This window comes from Hipposideros armiger, unplaced genomic scaffold, assembly GCF_001890085.2.
Source record: "Hipposideros armiger isolate ML-2016 unplaced genomic scaffold, ASM189008v1 scaffold_96, whole genome shotgun sequence".
In the NCBI taxonomy this organism is placed as follows: domain Eukaryota; kingdom Metazoa; phylum Chordata; class Mammalia; order Chiroptera; family Hipposideridae; genus Hipposideros; species Hipposideros armiger.
Window position 1 is genome coordinate 1,852,602 of NW_017731446.1, and position 22,391 is coordinate 1,874,992.

At 41.2% G+C, this 22,391-nt stretch overlaps 1 protein-coding gene across 1 annotated transcript in view; it reads right to left on the reverse strand.

The window, feature by feature from the left end:
• Positions 1–20,698, reverse strand: part of CUNH3orf20 (chromosome unknown C3orf20 homolog) — a 72,984-nt gene extending 52,286 nt beyond the window's left edge. The window contains exons 1-6 of the mRNA XM_019645950.1: positions 20,681–20,698; positions 19,767–20,430; positions 18,692–18,829; positions 12,568–12,687; positions 3,951–4,086; positions 2,660–2,926 (exon numbers count right to left, since the gene is read on the reverse strand). Of these exons, the coding sequence (XP_019501495.1) occupies positions 2,660–2,926; positions 3,951–4,086; positions 12,568–12,687; positions 18,692–18,829; positions 19,767–20,244 (1,139 nt within the window). The 5' untranslated portion in view covers positions 20,245–20,430; positions 20,681–20,698. The remainder of the gene's footprint in view (positions 1–2,659; positions 2,927–3,950; positions 4,087–12,567; positions 12,688–18,691; positions 18,830–19,766; positions 20,431–20,680) is intronic.
• Between the last annotated feature and the right edge of the window lie 1,693 nt (positions 20,699–22,391).

Genomic DNA, 22,391 nt, shown 5'->3' on the forward strand with positions numbered 1-22,391 from the left:
GACATAGAGATCACTGGAATAGAATTGAGAGTCCAAAAATAAACCAAAACATTTATAGTCAACTGACTTTCAACAAGGGCACCAAGACCACCCAAATGGGGGAAAGACGAATCTCTTCAACAAATAGCTCTGGGACGACTGGGTATCAAATGCAAAAGAATGAAGCTGGACCTTAATCTCACACAATATGCAAAAAATCAACTCAAAATTGATCAAAACCTAAATGTAAGAGCTATAACAATAAAAACTTTTAGAAGAAAACAGGAATAAGCAATGGTTTCTTAGATAGGAAAACTAAAGCACAAGGAACAACAAAAAAAGAAAAATAGGACTTCATCAAAATTAAAAACTTTGTACACCAAAAGATGCCATCAAGAGTGTGAAAAGACAAAAAGTATTTGCAAATTATATATTTGATGAGAGCCTAATATCCACAACATATACAAAACTCTTACAACTCAACAAGAAAAAAGACAACAAATGGGCAAAGGACTTGAATACATATTTCTACAAAGAAAATATATAAAGAAGTCATATGAAGATGCTCTAAATAATTAGTTATTAAGGAAAAGTAAGTCAAAACCACAATAAGATATCATTTCACACATTTAAAATGGCTGAATTTTTTTTTAATTGGAAAATATCAAGTATAGTCAATGATGTGAAGAAACTGGAATACTCACATTGCTGATGGGAATATAAAATGGTGCAGCCACTGTGGAAAACATTTTGAGGGTTCCTCAATAAGTTAAACATAGAATTAACATATGACCAGTAATTGCACTCTTAAGTATAGATCCAGAAGAACTGAAAACAGGTGTGCAAATAAAAATTTATACAAGAATGTTTATAGCAGCATTGTTCACAACAGCCAAATGGTGGAAACAACCTAATGTCCATAAACAAAAGAATGAATTATAAAAAGTGGTATATCCATATAACAGAATTTTATTCAGCCACAAAAGGAAGAAAATTCTGACACATGCTACAACATATATGAACCCTGAAAACATTATATTAAGTGAAAGAAGCCAGACACAAAATGCCACATATTATAGGATTCCATTTATATGAGATGTCCAGAATAGGCAAATTCATAGAGACAGAAAATATATTGGTGGTTGCCAGGGTTGGGGGTAGGGGGAAATGGGGAGTGAATGCTTAATGAGTGTAGGGTTTTCTTTTGGGGTGAAAAAAGATTTCAGAACTTGAAAGAGGTAGTGTTTGTACAATATTGTAAATGTACTGAATGCCACAGAATTATAATCTAAAAGGATCAATTTTATGTTATATAAATTTCACCCCGCTTTAAACAAAAAAAAGGGAATGAAGTACTGATGTACACTACAACTGACTCTTGAACAATGTAGGCATTAAGAGATGCCCACTGCCCATGCAGTAAAATTTGCATGTAACTTAAATTGGTCTTCCACATACGAGGATTCCCAACCTCTACTTGACCTTGGACAACATTGTTTGAACTTCGGTCAACTGAACTGAGTGGGGCCAATTGAGCTGTGTGAGTCAGTTGAAAAAACAAACAAACCTACATATAAGTGGGCCCACACAGTTCAAACCTGCAATTTTCAAGGGTCAACTGTACAATGTGGAAGAACCTGGAAAACACTATGTTAAGTGAAGGAAGCCAGATACAAAAAGTCACGTATTGTATGATTCCCTTTATATGAAATATCTGGAATAGGCAAATGCATAGAGATGAAAAGCAGATTAGTGGTTGCCAGGGAGCATGGGGGAGGGGAAATGGGGGGGGGCGACTGCTTAAAAGGTACAGGGTTTCCTTTTGGGGTGATGAAAAAGTCCTGGAACTAAATAGTGGTAATGGTTACATACTACTGTAAATGCATTTAATGCTACTGAATTGTATACTTGAAATGGTTATAATGGTAAATATTGTTAAGTGCATTTTACCATATTAAAAAAAAATGCTTACCTCACACAATTGTTCTGAGTGCTCAATGAATCTCTAAAGGAGCAGTGCTGAGCACCATACAGCACATAGTGATTTAGGTTTGTTTTTAATGTGATGAGTTGATATCTTCATATGAAAAAAGGCTTTGAGAGAAATTTGATGGGAGACTCAGTGATCGAAGGAAGACATCCAGGGAGATGTTGCTAACCCAAATGAAATGAATTTTGGGATGGTTCTGGAGTCTGATGCTGATGAGTGCAAACCCAAAAAGGCTTGGAGCTTTTTAGCATCCCAAGGGCAGGTATATCATTTCTACCGGACAGCTTCGTGCAGTAATCTCTCTTAGTGTCTCCCCTCTTTGACATCTCGTCCAACTCAGACTACAGAACCTGGAAGAAGTGTTTCACCTTCTCTGACCTCAGTCTTGCTGCCAAATGGGGTGGGTATCTAGGGTCTAGTCCAGCTCTAGCACGTTGGGGAGTGGGTGACAGGATGCTTGTAAGGAACACAGGGGTCCAAGGTCACTTCCTGATCCGCTGCTTCCCACCCAGACTTTCTCCAAAGGGAGCCTCCTCTGACTTGGACAAACTCTCAATGCCCTGGAGGACCTGTCACCAGGCTTCTATGATCAACTGAAAAGCCAAAGTAAATACTCGGGCTTTTTCCAGCTCGGAAGTTCTCTGGGGCTGAGTTGCTGGGGAGAAAGGGTAGCACCAAAAAAAAGGATACTAAACGAAGGAAGTCCCATCATAGAAGGTGTAATGTAACTTGGTCTTCTTGGGTCTCTTCCACTCTTGAGTGTGCCGGCTGAGGTGAGGCTGGTTAGGGGTGGGAGCAGAAATCTGAACACCCCGAGGGTGCGGGTGACAACAGCCTAGGGTTTGAGTGTCCCCTTTCGGGGCCGACATTGGATAAGAGGGCATCTTTGCCTTGTAGTGGCGTAGGATCATGGGGTAGACGATATTCCTCCCTTTCCACGAGGCCCTTTCGGCTTCTCTGCGGGGAAGGAAAATGTATCTTCCAGCCACGTGGTTCTCACTCCCCAGGGAGGCTCTACAGCCCCTCCCCAGCTCCCAAGATTCCCATCCCATCTCCCTGTCCCAAAAGTACCTGTTCCCACCCCAGGCCCCTCATCCTTAAAGGTAGTATTTTTAGGAAAACTGAGAAGGTCCCAGAGCCCCTCTGAGACCAGTCCTTTCCACCTTTAGTGCTAGGTGAGGACCCATGGGGTGGGATTGTGTACAAAAGGGGAACCTGAGAGAGCAGGAAGTATTGCTTATCCCCCAGTCCCGAGGTTACAGGGAAAGAGAGCTTCCTCCCAGAATGTCACAGTAAGGGGCACAACTTGGTGGCTGCCCCCTACCCATGTTCTCTGGCTGCAACAGTACTCCATGGCCCAGGAGGCCCAAGACATACATGGCTTAGATGTGACTAGGTTTTAAGTACTTTATGGCTCATGGTCTGGGCATTCAAAGAAATGCAGACTTAACTTTCTGGAACTTGTGGGACCCACAAAGTCATAACTATCATTAATCATCCATGTCAATGTCTTTGTTTGCTTTGAGAGGTGTTTCTTTTCTCTCTCTCTCTCTCTCAGGAGAACTGACAAATTATGTTTTAAAAAAAACCATTCAGGGCACAAAGGCTGTAAGCTTTAAGAAGTCCTGCAAAGGGGCATCACTGGTGAGGAGGCAAAGATCAATACGTTGGGGTCAGGCCCACTGAGCTGCGGGACCTCAGACAATGCCTTACCCACCTGCTTGGGCTGTCTCAGTTTCCTTATCTGCAAAATGGGTATAAATCCTGTCTTCCTCATAAGGTCGTATGAGGACTGGAAAGGATTGTGAGTGGGAAGGACTGGGGACAAGACATCACCCTGTCACCGGTGTTGGGGGCCCTCGGTAGCTGACACTTCCTGGCACAGCTCAGATTCTTTTGTGATTTCCCCCTCACACACATACAGGCTACTGGTAGCTGTGCCCTCCGCTCCCATCAGTTTCACAACCACTGAGGTGCTCACATATGGCGACACATCTCCTGCAGCTTCCCTCGGGCCTCAGGGCAGGGGTCGCTGAATGCCACATGGTCAGAGGCAGAGGTTCTCCTTCCTTGTTGAAGGGGTGATGTGGTTATCTCTTCTAAATTTTTTGATTTGCCTGTAGTTGGAGATGAAGAGGTTAGGGAGGGGTTTTGAAAATGGTTTCTCCTGGGGCAGAGCAGGAGAGCAGCACCCCATGAGAGTCAAAATGATTGGGGGAATTATTTATGCTTCCTTGGGACAGGAAGCCCTGTTTTATAAGGTTACTTATAAAACAGAGACATCATTCTGTGAGTCAATTAAGTGTGTGTCAGAAACAGACTTGTGTAGAGTGATGAATCCAGTTGTGCTTCCCCAAGGGCGGCCTGGCTGTAGGTGGAGTGAGCACAGGCGTGCCTGCTGTGGATGCTGAAGTGATTCCCTTCTGATATTTCTGATTAAAGACAGAAAGTCTCGATTCCCTCTCAATCAGCTTCAACACCTCTGATGTTAGCTAATCTCAGGCCTTCTGCAGAGGGAGGGCAGTGTAGATTCTTTGAGACTTAGGCTGCCACTTTTTTCCATATTATGGTAAAATACACATAATAAAAATGTATCGTTGTAACTATTTTTAAGTGTGCAGTCCAGTGGTATTAAATACATTCACATTGTTGTACAACCATTACCATGATCCATCTCGATAACTCTTTTCATCTTATAAAACTCTGCACCCATTAAGTTAGTAATTCCCCATTCTCCACCACCCTAGTCCCTGAAAACCACCATCTGACATTCTGTCTTTATGATTTTGACTACTCTAAGTAGCGCATATAAGTGGAATCATACAGTGTTTGTCTTTTTGTGACTGCCTTATTTCATGGAGCACAAAGTCCTCAAGGTTCATCTGTGTTGTAGCATGTGTCAGAATTCCCTTCCTTTTTAAGGCTGAGTAATATTCCATTGTATGTATAGACCATATTTTATTTATCCATTCATCTATTGATGGACACTTGGGTTACTTCCACATTTTAGCTATTATGAATATGCTGCTATGAACATGGGTATAGAAGTATCTCTTCAAGGGCCAGCCGAGTGGCGCGATGGTTAAGAACTCGCTTGGGATGCCAGAGGGCCCCGGTTCGGATCCCACATATGAGGGCCAGTGACACTGCCCTCCACAGCTAAGATGCTGAACAACAGCTCAACCTGGAGCTGGGCTGCTGTGAGTTGCCGGCGACGGCGTAGGCTGCAGCCCCTGTGGCAGTGGGTGGCCATGGGCTACTGAGTGTAGCCAGCAGCCAGCGTGAGCGGCCAGCAGCCGCAGTGAGCGGCCGTCCAGAAGCCGGCGACTGATCTGCCTCACCAGGGAAGAGCGCAATGATGGTGCCAACTTGGGCCAGTGAAGCAACGTCCTCCACAACTAGACTGAAGAACAAAATGACAGCAACTTGTCTGTTCCCCTTCCCCCAATTCCCCAGCACTGTTCCCATCCCCCCAATTCCCCAATAAAAATCTTTAAAAAAAAAAAAAGAAGTATCTCTTCAAGACCCTGCTTTCAATTCTTTTAATACATATCTAGAAGCAGAACTGCTGAATCTTATGGTAATTCCATTTTTAATTTTTTGAGGAATTGCCACACAGTTTTCCACAGTGGCTGCACCATTTTACATTCCCGTAAACAGTGCACAAGAGTTTCGATATCCTCTTCAACTCTTGTTTTCTGTGATAGTGGACATCCTACTGGGGATGGGGCAGTATCTCATTATAGTTTTGATTTGATTTCCCTAATGATTAGTGATGTTGATCATCTTTCATGTGCTTATTGGCTATTTATATAGCTTCTTTGAAAAAATATCTATTCGAGTCCTTTGCCCATTTAAATCCAGGTTGTTTGGGGGTTTTGTTGTTGAGTTTTAGAAGTACTCTACATATTCTGGGTATCAATCCCTTATCAAATATATGATTTCCAAATATTTTCTCCTATTCTGTAGGCTGCCTTTTAACTCTGTGGATAGTGTCTTTTGATGCACAAAATTACATTTCCATGAAGTCCAATTTGTTTATATTTTCTTGTGTCGCCTGTGCCTTTGGTATCATATCCAAGAAATCATTGCCAAATCCAATGTCATAAAACTTTTCTCTAATGTTTTCTTCTAAGGTTTTATTGTTTCAGTTTTCACATTTAGGTCCTTGGTCCATTTGAAGTTAATTTTTATATATGGTGTTAGGTAAGGGTCCAACTTCATTCTTTTGCATGTGGATATCTAGTTTTCCCAGCACCATTTGTTGAAAAGACTGTCCTTTCCCCCATTGAATGATCTTGATATCCTCGTCAAAACTCATTTAACCATATAAACAAGAGTTTAGTTCTGGGCTCTCTATTCTATTCCATTGGTCTATATGATTGTCTTTATGCCAATGCCACACAGTTTTGATGATGATAGCTTTGCAATAAGTTTTGAAATTAGGAACTGTGAGTTTTCCAGTTTTGTTCTTTTTCAAGATTGTTTTGGCTGTTCAGGGGTCCTTTGAGATTCCATATGAATTTTAGGATGAGTTTTTCTATTTCTACAAAAAAACACAGTTGGGATTTGGATAGGGATTACAATGAATCTGTAGATAGCTCTGAGTAATATTGACTTTTTAACAATATTAAGTATTCCAATCCATTAACAGATAATGTGTTTCCATTTATTTATGTCTTCTTTAATTTCTTCCAGCAATATTTTGTAGTTTTCATTGTACAAGTCTTTCACCTCCATGGTTAATTCCAAAGTATTTAATTTTTTTGCTGCTTTTGTTTTTCTAATTTTCTAATTAGAATTGTTTTTCTAATTTTCTTTTCAGATTGTACACTGTTCATGTATGGAAATGCAGTTGATTTCTGTCTGTTAACTTTATCCTGTAACTTTGCTGAATTCATTTATTAGTTCTAACAGGTTTTTTGTGTGTGTGCGTGGACTCTCTAGGGTTTCAACATATAAAATCATATCATCTGCACACAGGGATAATTTTATTTGTTCCTTTCCAATTTAGATGTCTTTTACTCCTTTTCTTGTGTAATTGCTCTGGCTAGAATTTCCAGTATTATGATGAACAGAAGTGGTAAAAGCCGGCATTCTTGCCTTGTTTCTAATCTTAGAGGAAAAGCTTTCAGTCTTTCACCATTGAAGATGATGTTTACTATGGGTTTTTCACATATGACTTTTATTACTTGGAAGTGGTTTCCTTCTATTCCTAATTTGTTGAGTGTTTTTATCATGAAAGGGTGTTGACTTTTTTTCAAGTGCTTTTTCGGCATTAATTAAGATGATCATATGGGTTTTTCCTTCATTCTGTTAAAGTGGTATATTACATTGATTGAGTGTTTTGTATGTTAAACCATCGTTGAATTCCAGGAATAAATCCTTCTTGGTATTATGGTGTGTAATACTTTTAATATGCTGCTGAATTCTGTTTGCTAGTATTTTGTTGAGGAATTTTGCATCAATGTTCATAAGGGATATTGATCTGCAGTTTTGTTTTCTTGTAGTGTCTTTGTTCTGGTTCTGGTATCACAGTAACTCTGGCTTCACAGAATACATGGGGAAGTGTTCACTCTTCAATTTTTTGGAAAAGTTTGAGAATGATTGGCATGGGTTCTTTAAATGTTTGGTAGAATTCACCTCTGAAGCCATCAGATCCAGGGCTTTTTTTTTTGTTGGGCGTTTTTTTGATTACTGTTCCAATCTCCTTACTATTTATGTCTATTCAAATTTTCTATTTCTTCATGTTAGTCTTGGTAGGTTTTATAAAATGTTTCTAGTAATCTATCCATTTTATGTAGCTTATCCAATTTGTTGGTATACAATTGTTCAGAATATACTCTCTTATAATCCTTTTTATTTCGGTAGAATTAGTAGTAGTGTCCCACTTTCAATTGATTTTAGTAATTTGAGTCTTCTCTTTTCTTAGTTGATCTAGCTAAAGATTTGTTAATTGTTCTGATGTTTTAAAAAATCACATTTTGGTTTCATTGACTTCTCTATTTTTTTCCTATTCTCTATTTCATTTATTTCTGCTCTAATCTTTATTATTTCCTTCCTTTGTTAACTTTGGGTTTAGTTTCTTCTTTTTCTAGTTCCTTAATTTAGGTTGAGATCTTTCTTGTATTTTAATGCAAGCATTTATAACTATAAACTTCCCCCCTTAGTATCACTTTCACTGCATCCCATAAGTTTTGGTATGGTGTGTATTCATTTTCATTCATCTCTAAGTATTTTCTAATTTCCTTTGTGATTTCTTCTTTGATCTATTGGTTAAGAATGTGTTAATTTCCACAATTTTGTGAATTTTCCACTTTTTCTTCTGTTATTGATTGCTAACTTCATCTCATTGTGGCTGTGGCTGAAGAATATACTTTGTATGATATCTATCTTTTTAAGTCTATTGAAATTTAATCTGTGGCCTAACATATGACCTATTCTGGAAAATGTCCATGTGCACTTGAGAAGAATATGTATTCAGTTTTCTTGTTTGTGTTCTGTATATGTCTCTTAGAGTTAGTTGGTGTATTGTATTATTTAAGTCCTCTGTCCTTACTTATTTTCTCTCTGGTGGTTCTTTCCATTATTGTGAGTGGGGTATCAAAGTTTCCAACTATTATTATAGAACTGTCTATTTCTCTCTTTAATCTGTCAGTTTTTGCTTCATATATTTTCATGGTCTGTCACTAAGTGCATAAATGTTTCTAATTGTCATAACTTCTTGCTGTATTGAAACTTTTATTAATCTATATTGTCCTTCTTTGTCTCCTGTAACCTCTTCTGACTTAAAGTCTATTTTGTCCGACACTAGTATAGCCACTCCTGCTCTCTTTTGGTTACTATTTACATGGAAGAGGTATTCCATCCTTTCACTTTCAACCTGTTTGTGTCTTTGGATCTCAAGTGAGTCTCTTGTAGACAGCATATAGTTGGCATGTGTTCTTATTCATTCTGCCAATCACTGTCTTTTGATTGAAGAGTTTAATTCATTTACATTTAAAGTAATTACTGATAAGGAGAGTCTTACTTCTATCACTGTGCTCTTTTTTTTCTATATGTCTTATAGCTTTTGGTCCCTCAAATCCTGCATTACTGTCTTCTTTCTGTTTAGCTGATTTTTTTTAACTGATATTTTTAACTTCCTTTCTCATTTCCTTTTTTGTATATTCTATAGTTATTTTCTTTGTGGTTACCATGGGGATTACATTTAACATCCTAAAATTATGACACTAATTTGAAATTTTATTAGCTTAATTTCAACAACTTATGAAAACTCTCAACAGTTCTGTCTCTACTTCTTTCCATTGTTTATGTCACAAAATTATTTCTTTATATATTATGTGCCCCAAAACATAAATTAGCAGTTCTTTTAAATGCATTAGTCTTTTAAATTATGTAGAAAGCAAGATTTGGAGTTATGAACAAAAGTTACAGTAATACAAGCTTTTAGACTAATATTTTAAAAATATATTAGTCTTTTAAATAATGTAGAAAAAAAGTGCTGTTACAAACTAACCAGTTATAATACTACTAGCTTTTATAAGTGCCTATATATTTGCTATTATTGACATTTTTATTTCCCCATATTGCTTCTAGGTGCTGTCTAATGTCCTTTCATTTCATCTTGAAGAACTCCCTTGAGCATTTCTTGCAAGGTTGGTCTAGTGGTCATGAACTCCCTCAGGTTTTATATATCTGGGAAGGTTTTAATATCTTGCTCACTGCTGAAGAACAGTATTGCTGGATATAAAATTTGGGGTTTTGACAGGTTTTTTTTCTTTAAGTGCTTTGACTATATCAGTCCAGTACCTGTGGCCTTCAAAGTTTCTGTTGAGAAACCTGTTGCTAATTTTATCGAGGATTGTTTGTATGTAATGATTTGTTTTTCTCTTGCTGCTTTCAAGATTGTTTTTGGCTTTTGAAAGTTTGATTATGTGTATTGGTGTGGGTCTCTTTGAGTTAATCTTTCTTGGAGTCCATTGAGCCTTTGATGTTTGTATTTACGTCTTTCAACAAATTTGGGGATTTTTCAGCCATTATTTCTTCAAATAGTTTCTTTGTCCCTCCCTTTCTGTCTCTCTTCTCCTTCTGAGGCTCCCACAATGCTTATATTGTTCCACGTGATGGTGTCCCATAGGTCCCTTAGGTTCTGCTCACTTCTTTTTAATCTTTCCTTTCTGTTCTTCAGACTGAATAATTTCCATTGTCCTATCTTCAAGTTCTCTGATTCTTTCTTCTGCCTGCTCAAATCTGTGGAAGGCAATGCTTTGTGCTTTCTGTATTTATTTTTACAGTTATCTTCTGTGGAAAGTGTTAAGTGGTATGAAGATGTGATAACATGAAATTGTGGATGTGGATCCTCTATGACTGAAGTTCCAGAGGCATCTATTCAGGTCCTCTACCGCCCACCCAGCTGGAGTCACATATATGCAGGCTTGACTTCACCTTGGTTTCAAAAATAAAACCTGGCTTCATGCCAGAGGTATTGCTCAGGCTCCAACTGAGCCATGAGGGCCTCAGAAAAAGTCTCTCTCACTGTCAGCCAAGCCTTGAGGTTTCTGGCTAGTGCTTTGGTACCATCTCTAGTATCTGCCACCCTGAGTGGTTCCTGGTCGCTTCCCCAACTCCTCCCGCCACCAGAGACCATAAACTTGACCCTGAGACCCAGCTACCAGCTGGATGACCTCCTGGAATATATGCTAGCCTGAGCATCCATGTCTGGCCCATCCCTGGTTGCCTTGGGTCTTCGAGGGTGACAACCTCTTGTTCCAATCAGGAACTACTATTGACAGACTTTTCTCAGTCTCTCTTTGTAAAGTTGGGCTACTTTCCAGAAATAACTGTTGTCCTCTCAGGCAGTAGGCCCAATTCCTGGAGCCTCTCTGCTCCAAGCCTGTCCTACAACTGCAAAGGGGGCCATCAGTGACATATGATAGCACATGTACATGGAACAGAGGTCCCAAACCCAAAGAGACTTAAAACCAGAATTACTCTATAATACACTGTACAATCTGGGAAATTTTTTACACTAAAAGTGGGTATAATTAATAGTTATGCTAGGACAATAAGCATAAACTGGGACATTCTTAGGCAGGATAGGATACATGGTTACTTATAAACTATTAGGCATGCATGTGAGAATAATTCCAAGAGGTATCAGGAATTATAAGAAATGTAGCATTACTGAATATACATCCTAGTGAGAATGATGCAACATCATGACAAATCACATCTTGGGGTGGCAGAGGGAAACAGCCATATAGACAAAGATACCAACAAACATATTTAACTTCTGCATAGGAATCTTACTCAAGGAATTATCCTTGAGGCCATTAGAAAAAAAAAATCAAGAAGTCACTGTGTGTTTTAAGGATAGTTTGTTTTCTCTTCAAGTGATTGTGTCAATTTAGGGCTAGCTCAGGAGGGAACATGATAAAACCAGAAGCTCATAAAGTGAGATGCCAGAAGTTATGCTATGTGTTATTGAAGCACGGTGAGAGAAAATGCATCAACAGAGGTAAAGGAACCAGGGGAATAAGAGGCGACATCTGAATCTACTCTGTGCAGGAAGCTGAGAATGTCAGCTCCATCAGGAAGGTATTCTTTGTGTTAAGAGTCCACATGTGTACCCCCAGCATTTAGAACAGTGACTGACAACTAGCAATTGTTTAATAAACATTTGTTCACTAAGTGAAAGGATATAGGAGCAGCTTGATATGGAGAATGAGGCCTGGAGGAATGCAAATCACACAGCCAGCCAGGGACAGGGGTCAGGAATAAAATCCAAACTTCTCAACTTCCAGCCTTACCTCCAGTGTCTGTGGGAATCAATTGACAGTCTTTGAGCATTCCCACCTTATGTCCATCCTCCCACCACCTCTTTCAAATGCAGTCTTCCCCTACCTACCCAATTCCACCACTCTGCCATCCAAGTCTGTAGAAGAGGTGAGTGGCCTGGAAGTTCCCTTAAGCCTTACCCTGCTCTCTTCAGCCCTACTTATCTGCCCTCTAAGCTTCTGGTTTCATGGTCATTGCTAAACTGTTTGGCCTCATCTGCCATCCACTCTTTCCCTTACGCCTTTCCTTCTGTTGTGTATCTTCTTCAATGGAATAAGAGTGCCCTCTATGTCTTTGTTTTCTGCCCGCATGAACGGGCCCAGTTTAGGACACATTGTTAGGTTTGGTATACAAATACCTCTCTTCAGATACTGGTTCCCCCATTTGCTGTGTGAGTAAGAGCAACATAGATCTCTCTGAGCAGAGGGGCTGAAGTTTGAATACTGAGGGGATGGAAATGTGGGTTTGAGAGGGGTGTTGTCCCAGGTGAGGGGAACATCACCAGAAATGGAGAGCATGTACACATTCAAATGATGAGGCTGCACCATGGAGTGACTTAGGTTGAGATGCACCGGCTTTATGGGAAAGAATCTGTGTCAGTAGTTTCTGTCAACAGCCAGGACAGCTGTGTATCCTTCTTATCAGAAAACCAAACCAAACTATGCTATCGACTTAAACAGGGACTCTTCTATCCCTAACCCACCCCCACCTCTACCCCCACAGCGGGGCTAAGAGATCTGGCTGGGAGCCACTGTTACCTGCTTTCTTCTTGGCTTCCTTTCCAGTTGAGAGGGAAAAGCTCAGACAGCCAGTAGAGGCCTCGTAGATAAGCTGGTAAGGTGAGTTCACTCCCATGGCTGAGATGTTCGTGATGGGCTCTGGAGTGGAAGAGGGAGCATTCTTCTTTCAATTAAAAAAATTTTTTTAACCAAAAATGTAATATGGACTTTTTGTTCTAGCAGTATGGTAGACCCGACATTCTAAAATATCCTGTTGTACAAAATAACCAGATCTTGGAACTAGAAAAAAACTCTTTAAATGCACAACCAGGCTCAGAGTAATTAAGGGGAATTACGGTTCCTCTCTACAGCACTCCCTTCCCCTTCCAATCTCTCTCAAGAGTGAAATGACATCAAAACAGAGAGTAGGGAGCAGCAAACAAGCACAAAAAGTCATGTTACTGAAGGGCAAATGCAAGTGTAACTAACTGCATTAGGTCAAGAGAATAAGCACTGAGCCAGCTAGAAGGAAATTTAGAGCCATCTATTTCCCTTATCCAAGCCACAGAAATCAGATCCTTCTTCAACAATTAGATCAATCTCTTGCAGAATCATACTGTCATGTGTAGAATCATTTGATTATCTGACCACTTCAGGATGAAAATTTAGCACCGACATCACTAGTGGAAAATCTTGATCATTCTTACACAAACCTCATTAAATCCTTTCCTTATTCTTCCCCCAAAGATAGTCATTTCACTGGTTAAGCAGGAAATTGTTAGGAAATGTTAAACAATTCATTCATTGACACGGCTCATTCAAATTCATACAGAAAATGGCAACCTGGCTTCACAAGTAGACAAAGATTACATCCAGAGACTGCATACTGGGTGATAGAAACACATAATCACTCACCTTCATTAGTGATCCAAAAATTGAAATTAGAACAATTTTCAGTACCTTCCAACTTAGCAGAAAAGAAAAGAACTAACAATAGCCAATGCTAGTAAAGATGGAATAAAACTAGTCAATCCTGCTGGTGTAGAGAAAAATCCATCAAGAAAGCAAAATTTATTAGGGCCAGCCAAGTGGCGCATTGGTTAAGAGCTGGCTTGGGATGCCAGAGGGCCCCGGTTCGGATCCCACATATGAGGGCCAGTGACACTGCCCTCCACAGCTAAGATGCTGAACAACAGCTCAACTTGGAGCTGGGCTGCCATGAGTTGCCAGCGATGGCGTAGGCTGCAACCCCTGCTGCAGTGGGTTGCCATGGGCTACCGTATGTAGCCAGCAGCCAGCGTGAGTGGCCGTCCAGAAGCCAGCGACTGATCTGCCTCGCCCGGGAAGAGCGCAATGATGGTTCCAACTTGGGCCAGTGAAGCAACGTCCTCCACAACTAGACTGAAGAACAAAATGACAGCAACTTGTCTGTTTCCCTTCCCTCAATTCCCCAGCGCTGTTCCCATCCCCCAATTCCCCAAAAAAATCTTAAAAAAAAAAAAAGAAAAGAAAGCAAAATTTAGCAAGAGCTAAATACATATTGAGACCCTTTACCCTACCTAATAAGCCCTTTCCTGGGTAATCAATCTTAATCATCAATAAAACAGAAATAAGAAGTGATGTACATAAAGTTGCCTATTACAGTGCATATTATACTGATAACAAAAAATCTGGAAACCTAACCATTTGGTTAATTATGGAACATAAACACCAGAAGAAATTTATACTCACTCAAAATGACAATTATTAAAAGTAATAGCCATGTTGGAAAACATTTGTGTTTGTTAAAGGAAACTGAGAAATAGAAAACTGCAGTATTCTTTTTCTAAAAATTATTATACATACTCGTACCTATATACATATATACTTACATATATTCATATATACACATACATATACACGTATATAGAGAACCACAAAGAAAACTACAAAAGTGAAAGAAAAATAGTTACATGTAAAGATGACAAGATTATTTCTTTTTTGTGTGTGTATGTTTTAATAATATTGCCATCAACTGAAAATCAAGGAGCAGTCCAGTTTTCTTTCATGCTAAGCCAGGACTAGTAGGTATTAGGAAAGGCAGGAACCAATCTTTTGGCTGATGGCAATATTATTAAAACACATACACACAAAAAAGAGAAAATAATCTTAATACTATGGAAGGGGTACATTCTGGCTATAGCTTTAAGGGAAGAATACTCCAGACTCAGTTATAGCTTTGGTCTACCTCACATAGTAAGACAGTCTAGAAAAGCAAAATTGTGCAAAATAAATTCACAGAGTTTGCATCTTTTATTGCCCTGTGAGAGCTATCTAATTCAACTCCTTCTAAAATAAATTCTTTACCAAAGGAAATAGATAGCTCCTTCATTTATATTTTGTCATTTTGATTTTTCTTTTCAAACTCTAGGCTTGTTTAAAGAGAAGTGTGTCTGGGGCAGGCCGAGTGGCATGTTCATTAAGAGCTGGCTTGGGACACCAGCTTTGAGCAGCAGGGTCCTGGTTTGGATCCCACATGAGGGCCAGTGACACTGCCCTCTGCAGCTAAGATGGTGAACAACAGCTCGACCTGGAGCTGGGTTGCCATTGAGTCCCTGGTGAAGGCGTAGGCTGTAGCCCCTGCTGCAGTGGGCTGCTGTGCGCTACTGTGAGTGGCCGGCAGCCAGCGTGAGCAGCCAGCAGCCGGTGTGAGCTGCCAAGAGCCGCTGTGAGCGGCCGTCCAGAAGCTGGCAACCGATCTGCCTTACCTGGGAAGAGCACAATGATCACAATGCCAACATGGGCCAGTGAAGCAACGTCCTCCACAACTAGACTGAAGAACAAAAGGACAACTTGTCTGTTCCCCTTTCCCGATTCCCCAATGCTGTTCCCCTCCCCCAATTCCCCAATTAAAAAAAAAAATTTAAAAAAAAAAAAAAAGAGAAGGGTGTCTGGAACAGATGTGCCAACAACTGAGAGAGATTTCCTGGGGAGCGTGATGGAGGGGAGGCTCTCCCTGCTCTCCACGAATGCAGCAGGACACTGAAATCACCAAAAGGCTCTCCAGAGTTCAGCTCAGCTCTCGGCAAATTCTCTTCCACTAACCACAATGCCTGAGGGACACCAGGAAGCCACTGCATCACAGGTGAAAGCCTGTGATCCTGCAAGCTTAAATGCTTTATGAGGTGAGGTGCTAATGGTGATGACTGTTCCTTTTCTAGGTAAGGGAACATAGTGTTCAGGTGGAAGAGCACCATGGGCAGGTGTGAGGGTCGGGGCTTGGTCCAGGGCTACCAGGACATCCCCCATGGGACTCTCCTACACATAAACAGACCAACAGACAGCTGTCCCCCCAAATTAGATGGATCTCTAAGCCCCATTTGGAACACAAGGTGCAGAACTCTGTGTAAGCTGGTAGCCATCTGCATACATAGTTACAGCATAATTAGGGGACCTGTGTTACCAGCCCATAGCTGCTCCTGAACAGAACCGGCACAGAGTAAATTCCCCTAAAACAGAGACCTCCGTTTCATGGTAATTAGTATAGGGGAAAACGTTTGGGATTTTATCTTAGAAAAAACCCCGCAAAATTTATCAAAATAACCCTCTTTCATCTTGTAGTTAACCAAGATTCATTGATATGTAAGCACATGCTAATTTTTATCAGAAATAAAAACAGCTGTGTCAATTTTTTTGAGGTGGTATCATTATTTTTCCTGAATGGTGTATGGCAGCAATAAAACACGAGTCCCTTCATGTTTGCCTTTTGCAAAAATATCTAAGAGCTTTATCGATTTTTATCTCTAATCCTTTGATACCCAAACCATCCTGTCTCCATGGAGTCATTACCCTAGGTGGTTTTCCCACCTTCAGTAGCTTACTAGTTTTGCTCCACCGCACCACGCATCAGTGGCTGCACATAAGCATCGAGCTGCTCTGACATCACTTTCACTGACTTCATGAAATCCACATTTCCCACCCAAAGTTTGCAATTTTACTGTGCTATGCAATTTATTTGCACTGACTATGCATATTATTATCAGTTGTTTAACCTCTGACCATCAAGAGAAGCCTGACAAACATTCAGTGGATGAGAGAGATGATAAATGGGGGCGGGTTTTATAGGTGAGAGTGGATGGTTATGAGATACAGTAGCCCCTCCTTAGCCACAAGAGATACGTTCAAAGACCCTGAAACCAAGGATAGTACTGAACCATATGTGTATACACACACACACACACACACACACACACACACACACACACTGTGCTTTTTCCTATATGTATATACCTTTGATAAAGTTCAATTTATGCATTAGGCACAGTAAGAGATTAACAACAATAATAAAATAGAACAATTATAACAATACACTGTAATAAAAGTCATGTGAATGTGGGGTCTCGGTCTCTCTCTCTCTTTCTCTCCCTCCCTCCCTCCCTCCCTCTCTCTCAAAATTTTTATATTTCTCAGGCCAAATCTATTCCTGAATCTGGGTAACCATCCCTTACTTGTAGCAAATGGCTCAGCGTCAATCATTTCAGGGGATCCCTTGCTGAAGTCTTCATATAGGCTCAATGCTTTCTGGAGCAACACATCGCCATCAATTGGAACACGTTTTCTGCTCATGTCCTCTACCCACAAATTTAATGCCTTTTCCATCTTAACTAAGCACTCATCACACACGGCAGCCATAAATTTTGCAGTTTGAGGTGCAACAGCAAAATCAGCATGAATTTCTTTTTCCTTCTTCAGAATTTCATGGGTAGATTCGTTCTTACCATAGAGCTTAGCAACCTCAGCATACGATTCTTTTTCTGTCCCTATTAAGTCTAGAAGTTTTACCTTTTCACATAAAGGAAGCACTTTAGGGCTTCTCTTTGGCATATCCGAATTGCCAGCATCACTACCCTTGCACTTTGGGGCAATTACTAAGTAAAATAAGGGTGACTTGAACACCAGCACTGTGATTCCACAATAGTCGATCTGATAACCAAGATGGCTACTAAGCGGGGAATGTCTACAAAGTGGATACGCTGGGCAAAGGGATGTTTCACATCCTCGGTGGGATGGAGGAAGAGGGTGCGCGATTTCATCATACTACTCAGAACAGCACACAATTTAAAACTTATGAATTTTCCATTTAATATTTTCAAACTGTGGTTGACCACGGGTTACTGAAACAATGGAAAGCAAAATGCAGATAAGGGGGAACTACAGTATAAATTTTTTATGCTCCCCTGTGAAACCTCCTAACAGTGAGGACTTATATTCAAGATGAATACTGTGTATCCACCAAGCTTAAGATCTGACTGAATCACTGTGTCTTCCAGATCCATCCCCTCTACCCCACTCCAAAGATCACTTCCTCCAATTTTGCATCTATCATTCCCCTTCACATTTTTATACTTGCACTTTGTATGATGTACCCATAAGCAATATCACTTTGCAATCTTTTAAACTTTATTTAAATAGTATTATACCAAATGTATCCTTATATAGCTTGCTTTTTTTTGCTTAACACTATCTTTTGAGATTTACCTCTATTGATATACGTGCTTTAGTGCTTGATTCATTTTCACTTCTCACTTTGTTTCATTGTCTAAATAGACTATAATTTACTTTTTTCCTGTTGATGGCCATTTAGGTTGCTTCCACTTTTCTTTCCCACTCCTAACAATTCTGCAATAAACAGTCTGGTATGGCTTCTTGCACACGTATGCCAAGTATGACTCTCAAGTGTGGCCTGTGGACAGGTACGAACCCACACCAGGCCATGACCGCAAATTGAGAGAAATATATTTAGAAATCTTTTAGCAATTTGATGTTGCTATGACATCTTTATCATATTTTTAAAAGGGTCGGTCCACAAGAGATTGGAAATTTATGGATTGTTCCTTCACTGCAGATAGTTTGAGAAGCACCACTCTAGGGAATGACTGAGGAGAGACATTGCTGGGTTGTAAGATCCTAAAACATCTCCCGCCTCTCAGGTGCTACTGAACACTCTCCACGGGAACTGTACTAGTTTACACACTCACCTACGGCATTTGAGAATCTCTGTTACCCCACATCTACCTCAACTTTTGGAAATGTCAAACGTTTAAACTGGGGGTTTGACCTTTCCATTGCACTCTGGCTGGCATTATTTGAATTTTCATCTAAGGGCTGAAGCTCAGGTACTCACCTTTCCCCATCGATCGAACACCACGGCCACTTCTCCCGACTGTGCCAATCAGGTAGTCAAAAGCCATCTCCTTGGCATTGAGGTGGAGGAGCTGACTGGCTTCCACGAAGCGTCTTGTGATGTCCAGGGGGTTGGCACCTATTAATCATCAAAACAATTCATTTCCCTCCCGGTATGGAGCTAATGCTTCCAGAAAAGGACCTCCATACATGGCCCAGGACATAAGGGTAGAGTGAAGATCTATTCCTAGGATAAGCTAGTGTGAAGGGGCTCCCAAAGGAAGGGTCTTGAGCTCTCAAAACCGGTCAGGTGGTTGCTCTCTGTCCCCCTTTGCCCTTTTCTCTTCCTACCCATAGACCTGGGTACCGATGTTGGTATTTAAAATAATGCAACATCTTGAAGGCTTGATTATTAATGTGGCTCTGGGTCCTGGCATTGATCTTAGAATGACACCCTCACCATGCATGGATGAACCCCAGTTCTTATAACTCTCCCTCATTCTCACTCTACTGGGCTCTGTCTTGCCACCCACCAATTGTCCATCCTGACTGACAACTCCACATGCACCCTCCTCCTGAGTGCTGCCTCTTTCCACCTCTATGTCATTTCCACAAACTCCATCCTTCAGTATCTCTAACCTCGCACCATTCTCCACAGCCAATCTTCCAGTCTTGGCTCTCCCAAGTTGGGGGAATGGGAGGAAAAAGTGGAGAACAGGGGCGGCCGGTTAGCTCATAACACCAAGGTTGCCGGTTTGATTCCCACATGGGCCACTGAGATGTGCCCTCCACAACTAGATTGAAACAACTACTTGACTGATGGGTCCTGGAAAAACACACTGTTCCCCAATAAGTTAAAAAAAAAAAGTGGAGAAAAGAGAGGAGTGAGAGGATGATTCTTGGGGATGGTCATGGAAGTAGTTCAATTCCTACAGCAGACCCATGGCTGCCACCTGTTTCCAGTGCAACCTTATATACCTGTTTGGGGTGGGTGTGATGGACACACAAACATCGGTCCAGGCAGACCCTTCCAGGCCCAGAAAAAAATGGAAAAGAATCTGACGAGCCAGCCTTACCAGACACAGACTCCACCATGGCCTTCATCTTCAGGGTAAGCAGCTCTGTTAGCAGGTGGATAGACTGCCGCTGGAACCTGTGCAGGGTCTCCTGGCCTGAGTGCGCCTGATGGCCACGAGAGCGAGAGTGGGCAGACAACTTGGTGGGCCCCGTGGGAGCGGGTAGCATGGGCGGTGGAGGTACTGGTGGTAGTGGTGGCCTCTTCAGGATGGGAGCCTGCATGGGGGTTGATTCCACAGGCACCACAAGCGGGGTTCCAATGCTGATCTCCAGGCCCAGGATGTCAGACGGGGTGGGCACCATGAGGTCAGAGATGAGCTCCTCCCAAGTGAACTCAAAGATGTTTCGGATGCCCTTAGGTACAGCAATGCCTGCATTCCGGCAAACAATGAACAATTTGGAGATGTGGGCCAGGAGCTGGGGAGCCATGGCTGTGTACTGCAGGTACAGTTCTCGGTTACTCCTGATGTTGTTCATGTTGCTAGAGCGTGCATACTGCTAGGTGACACTGTCCATCTCGGACATGAAGGACCTTCAGCTGTAAAGAGTCAGAGAACTCTGAGAGGTGACTGAGAGCGAAAGTTCTTACCTAAGGTGAAGTGTTGGAGACAGACAGAACGGAAATGCTGAAATGGCGCTGATAGGTCATTGAGTCAGCAGGTCCTGTCCAGGAAGCATAAGGAAATAACTCAGTTACTCCCTCCACATAAGGGCAAAGGAATGCCCCTCCTCCCTTCTCTTCCTTGAGCTTCCTCAGCTAGACCCACATTAGTGAGTCACTTGGGAAAGGGCCTGGAGATGAGCAGGTTCCAGAAATGGTTCTAGGGACAGTCACACAAACTGAGTACCTATGGATGGAGCCCAGGGGCTGGAGGACTGGAAAAGATGGGGAAGGGAGAAAGTTCCACGGTACCTTTTAGAGTTAGAGATCTGAAGATGGAAGATCTGCTTGTGGTCTATGAATAAAAACCTGCAAAAACAAGAAGATGTTTCTCTGGTTCTCTAGAGGAAGGTGGTAAGCGGCTTGGTTGTGTATGCTCCTGACTGCAGTGCAAGGATGGGCACAGAATTATTCAACATGTATATCCAAGGGCAGGCAGAATGAGAATGAGTTTTCATCAAATTTAAGATTTGATGTAACTATTATAATACACCATCTTACAAGAAAAGTCAATGTAAGATGCACTGAGTGTAAGACATATCACAATTTCAGAGATGTTAAAATGGGGGAGGGGAGAATGTGTACCTTAAAATCAATGTGCTATAATAAATATTTATCCACTTTACCAGAACTTCTTGAGGGTTCTGAGTGCTCATCAAGTGGACATATTTGGCTGTGAGGTTAGCAGGTAAGTGTACTCATGCCTGGATCAGCGTAACACCATTACATGCTACTAGGTGGTTTGTACCCTGACATGCTTCTAAATCGTGTTTTATTTTTACCTTCTTAATTTATACCAAAAATAGACCACAGGTTGAAGAGAGGGAGCATGAAGAACAATTTGATGAATGCAAAATGGCTAGAAAAAATTTGCAAACAAACTTATAGGGTTTTGTAGTCAGATCTGAAAGCTTCATTTATTGGATCAAAAGGAGCACCATAAGGACATACCATTCTTGTCCATCTATCAATCTAAAACACATTTACAAAGATATGAAGTCACTTCTTGATCTTACACTACCCAAAAATGATGATTTATTTCTTTTCATTCCTGGGGCGCTTTGTGAGAATATGAGGCTCTATGAAAGTTGCTCAAGAATCCAGAACACATAGGAAAGGTTGATCTAAGGGAAACAGAGCAGAGGAAGGGGGTACCCCCCGATCACCTCTGGCAGCATTTCCATGCATTCTCAGTGAGTTGCCCCTGTTGTCTGACTTAAATGACCCCAATGAGACTACTTGCTAGGAATGTTGGTCTTTAGGGCAGAGGAAGGGCTGGCGCCTTCTGACAATCCTTGTTACAACAGCCTTCTAACCATCAATTCTATCACCTTTGACCTGGCAACCATTCCCGACCTCGTCCATAGCCATCTACTCCTGCCAGAAAATCTTCATTCTTTCACTTTTCAAACCATGTCCTCTGAAGTGACCCCAAGTTCACCATTCCAGCACCATGGCTTTGGTGTACACCCTCAGTGTTCACAGACCTGGGGTGAGAAGGCTATTCTCTCTCTGATTTTATTGATGAGGAATCAGAGGCTTTGAGAGACAGCTCTTGGTCAGGAGTCGTCTGTCTGCAGACTCCTGGCACAGAGGCCTTTCCAAACACGATGCACTTCCCCACTGCCCTGAAGCTGTCTCTGCCCATCTATCAACAATGAAATCTCCAAAGAACAAGAGTTCCATAGAGCAACCCTTCAGAAATCTGGCTGGTTGGCAGATGAAGTGGCTTCCTATGTCTATTTGCTGACCCCCTGGCATCTCTATTCCTCAGCTCTGGAGACTTGGAAAAATAGGTTCGTTTTTTAAATGATAAGTCCACAGAACAAAGAAACCACTCAGAATCTCAGTCATCTGGGCAGCCAGCCAGAGGATCTGACCCTGACCATGCAGGGTCATTTTTTTTTTTTTTAAAGCCAGGACTCAGATGAAGAGAAGACAAATAAAATCCTTGAAATGTTAA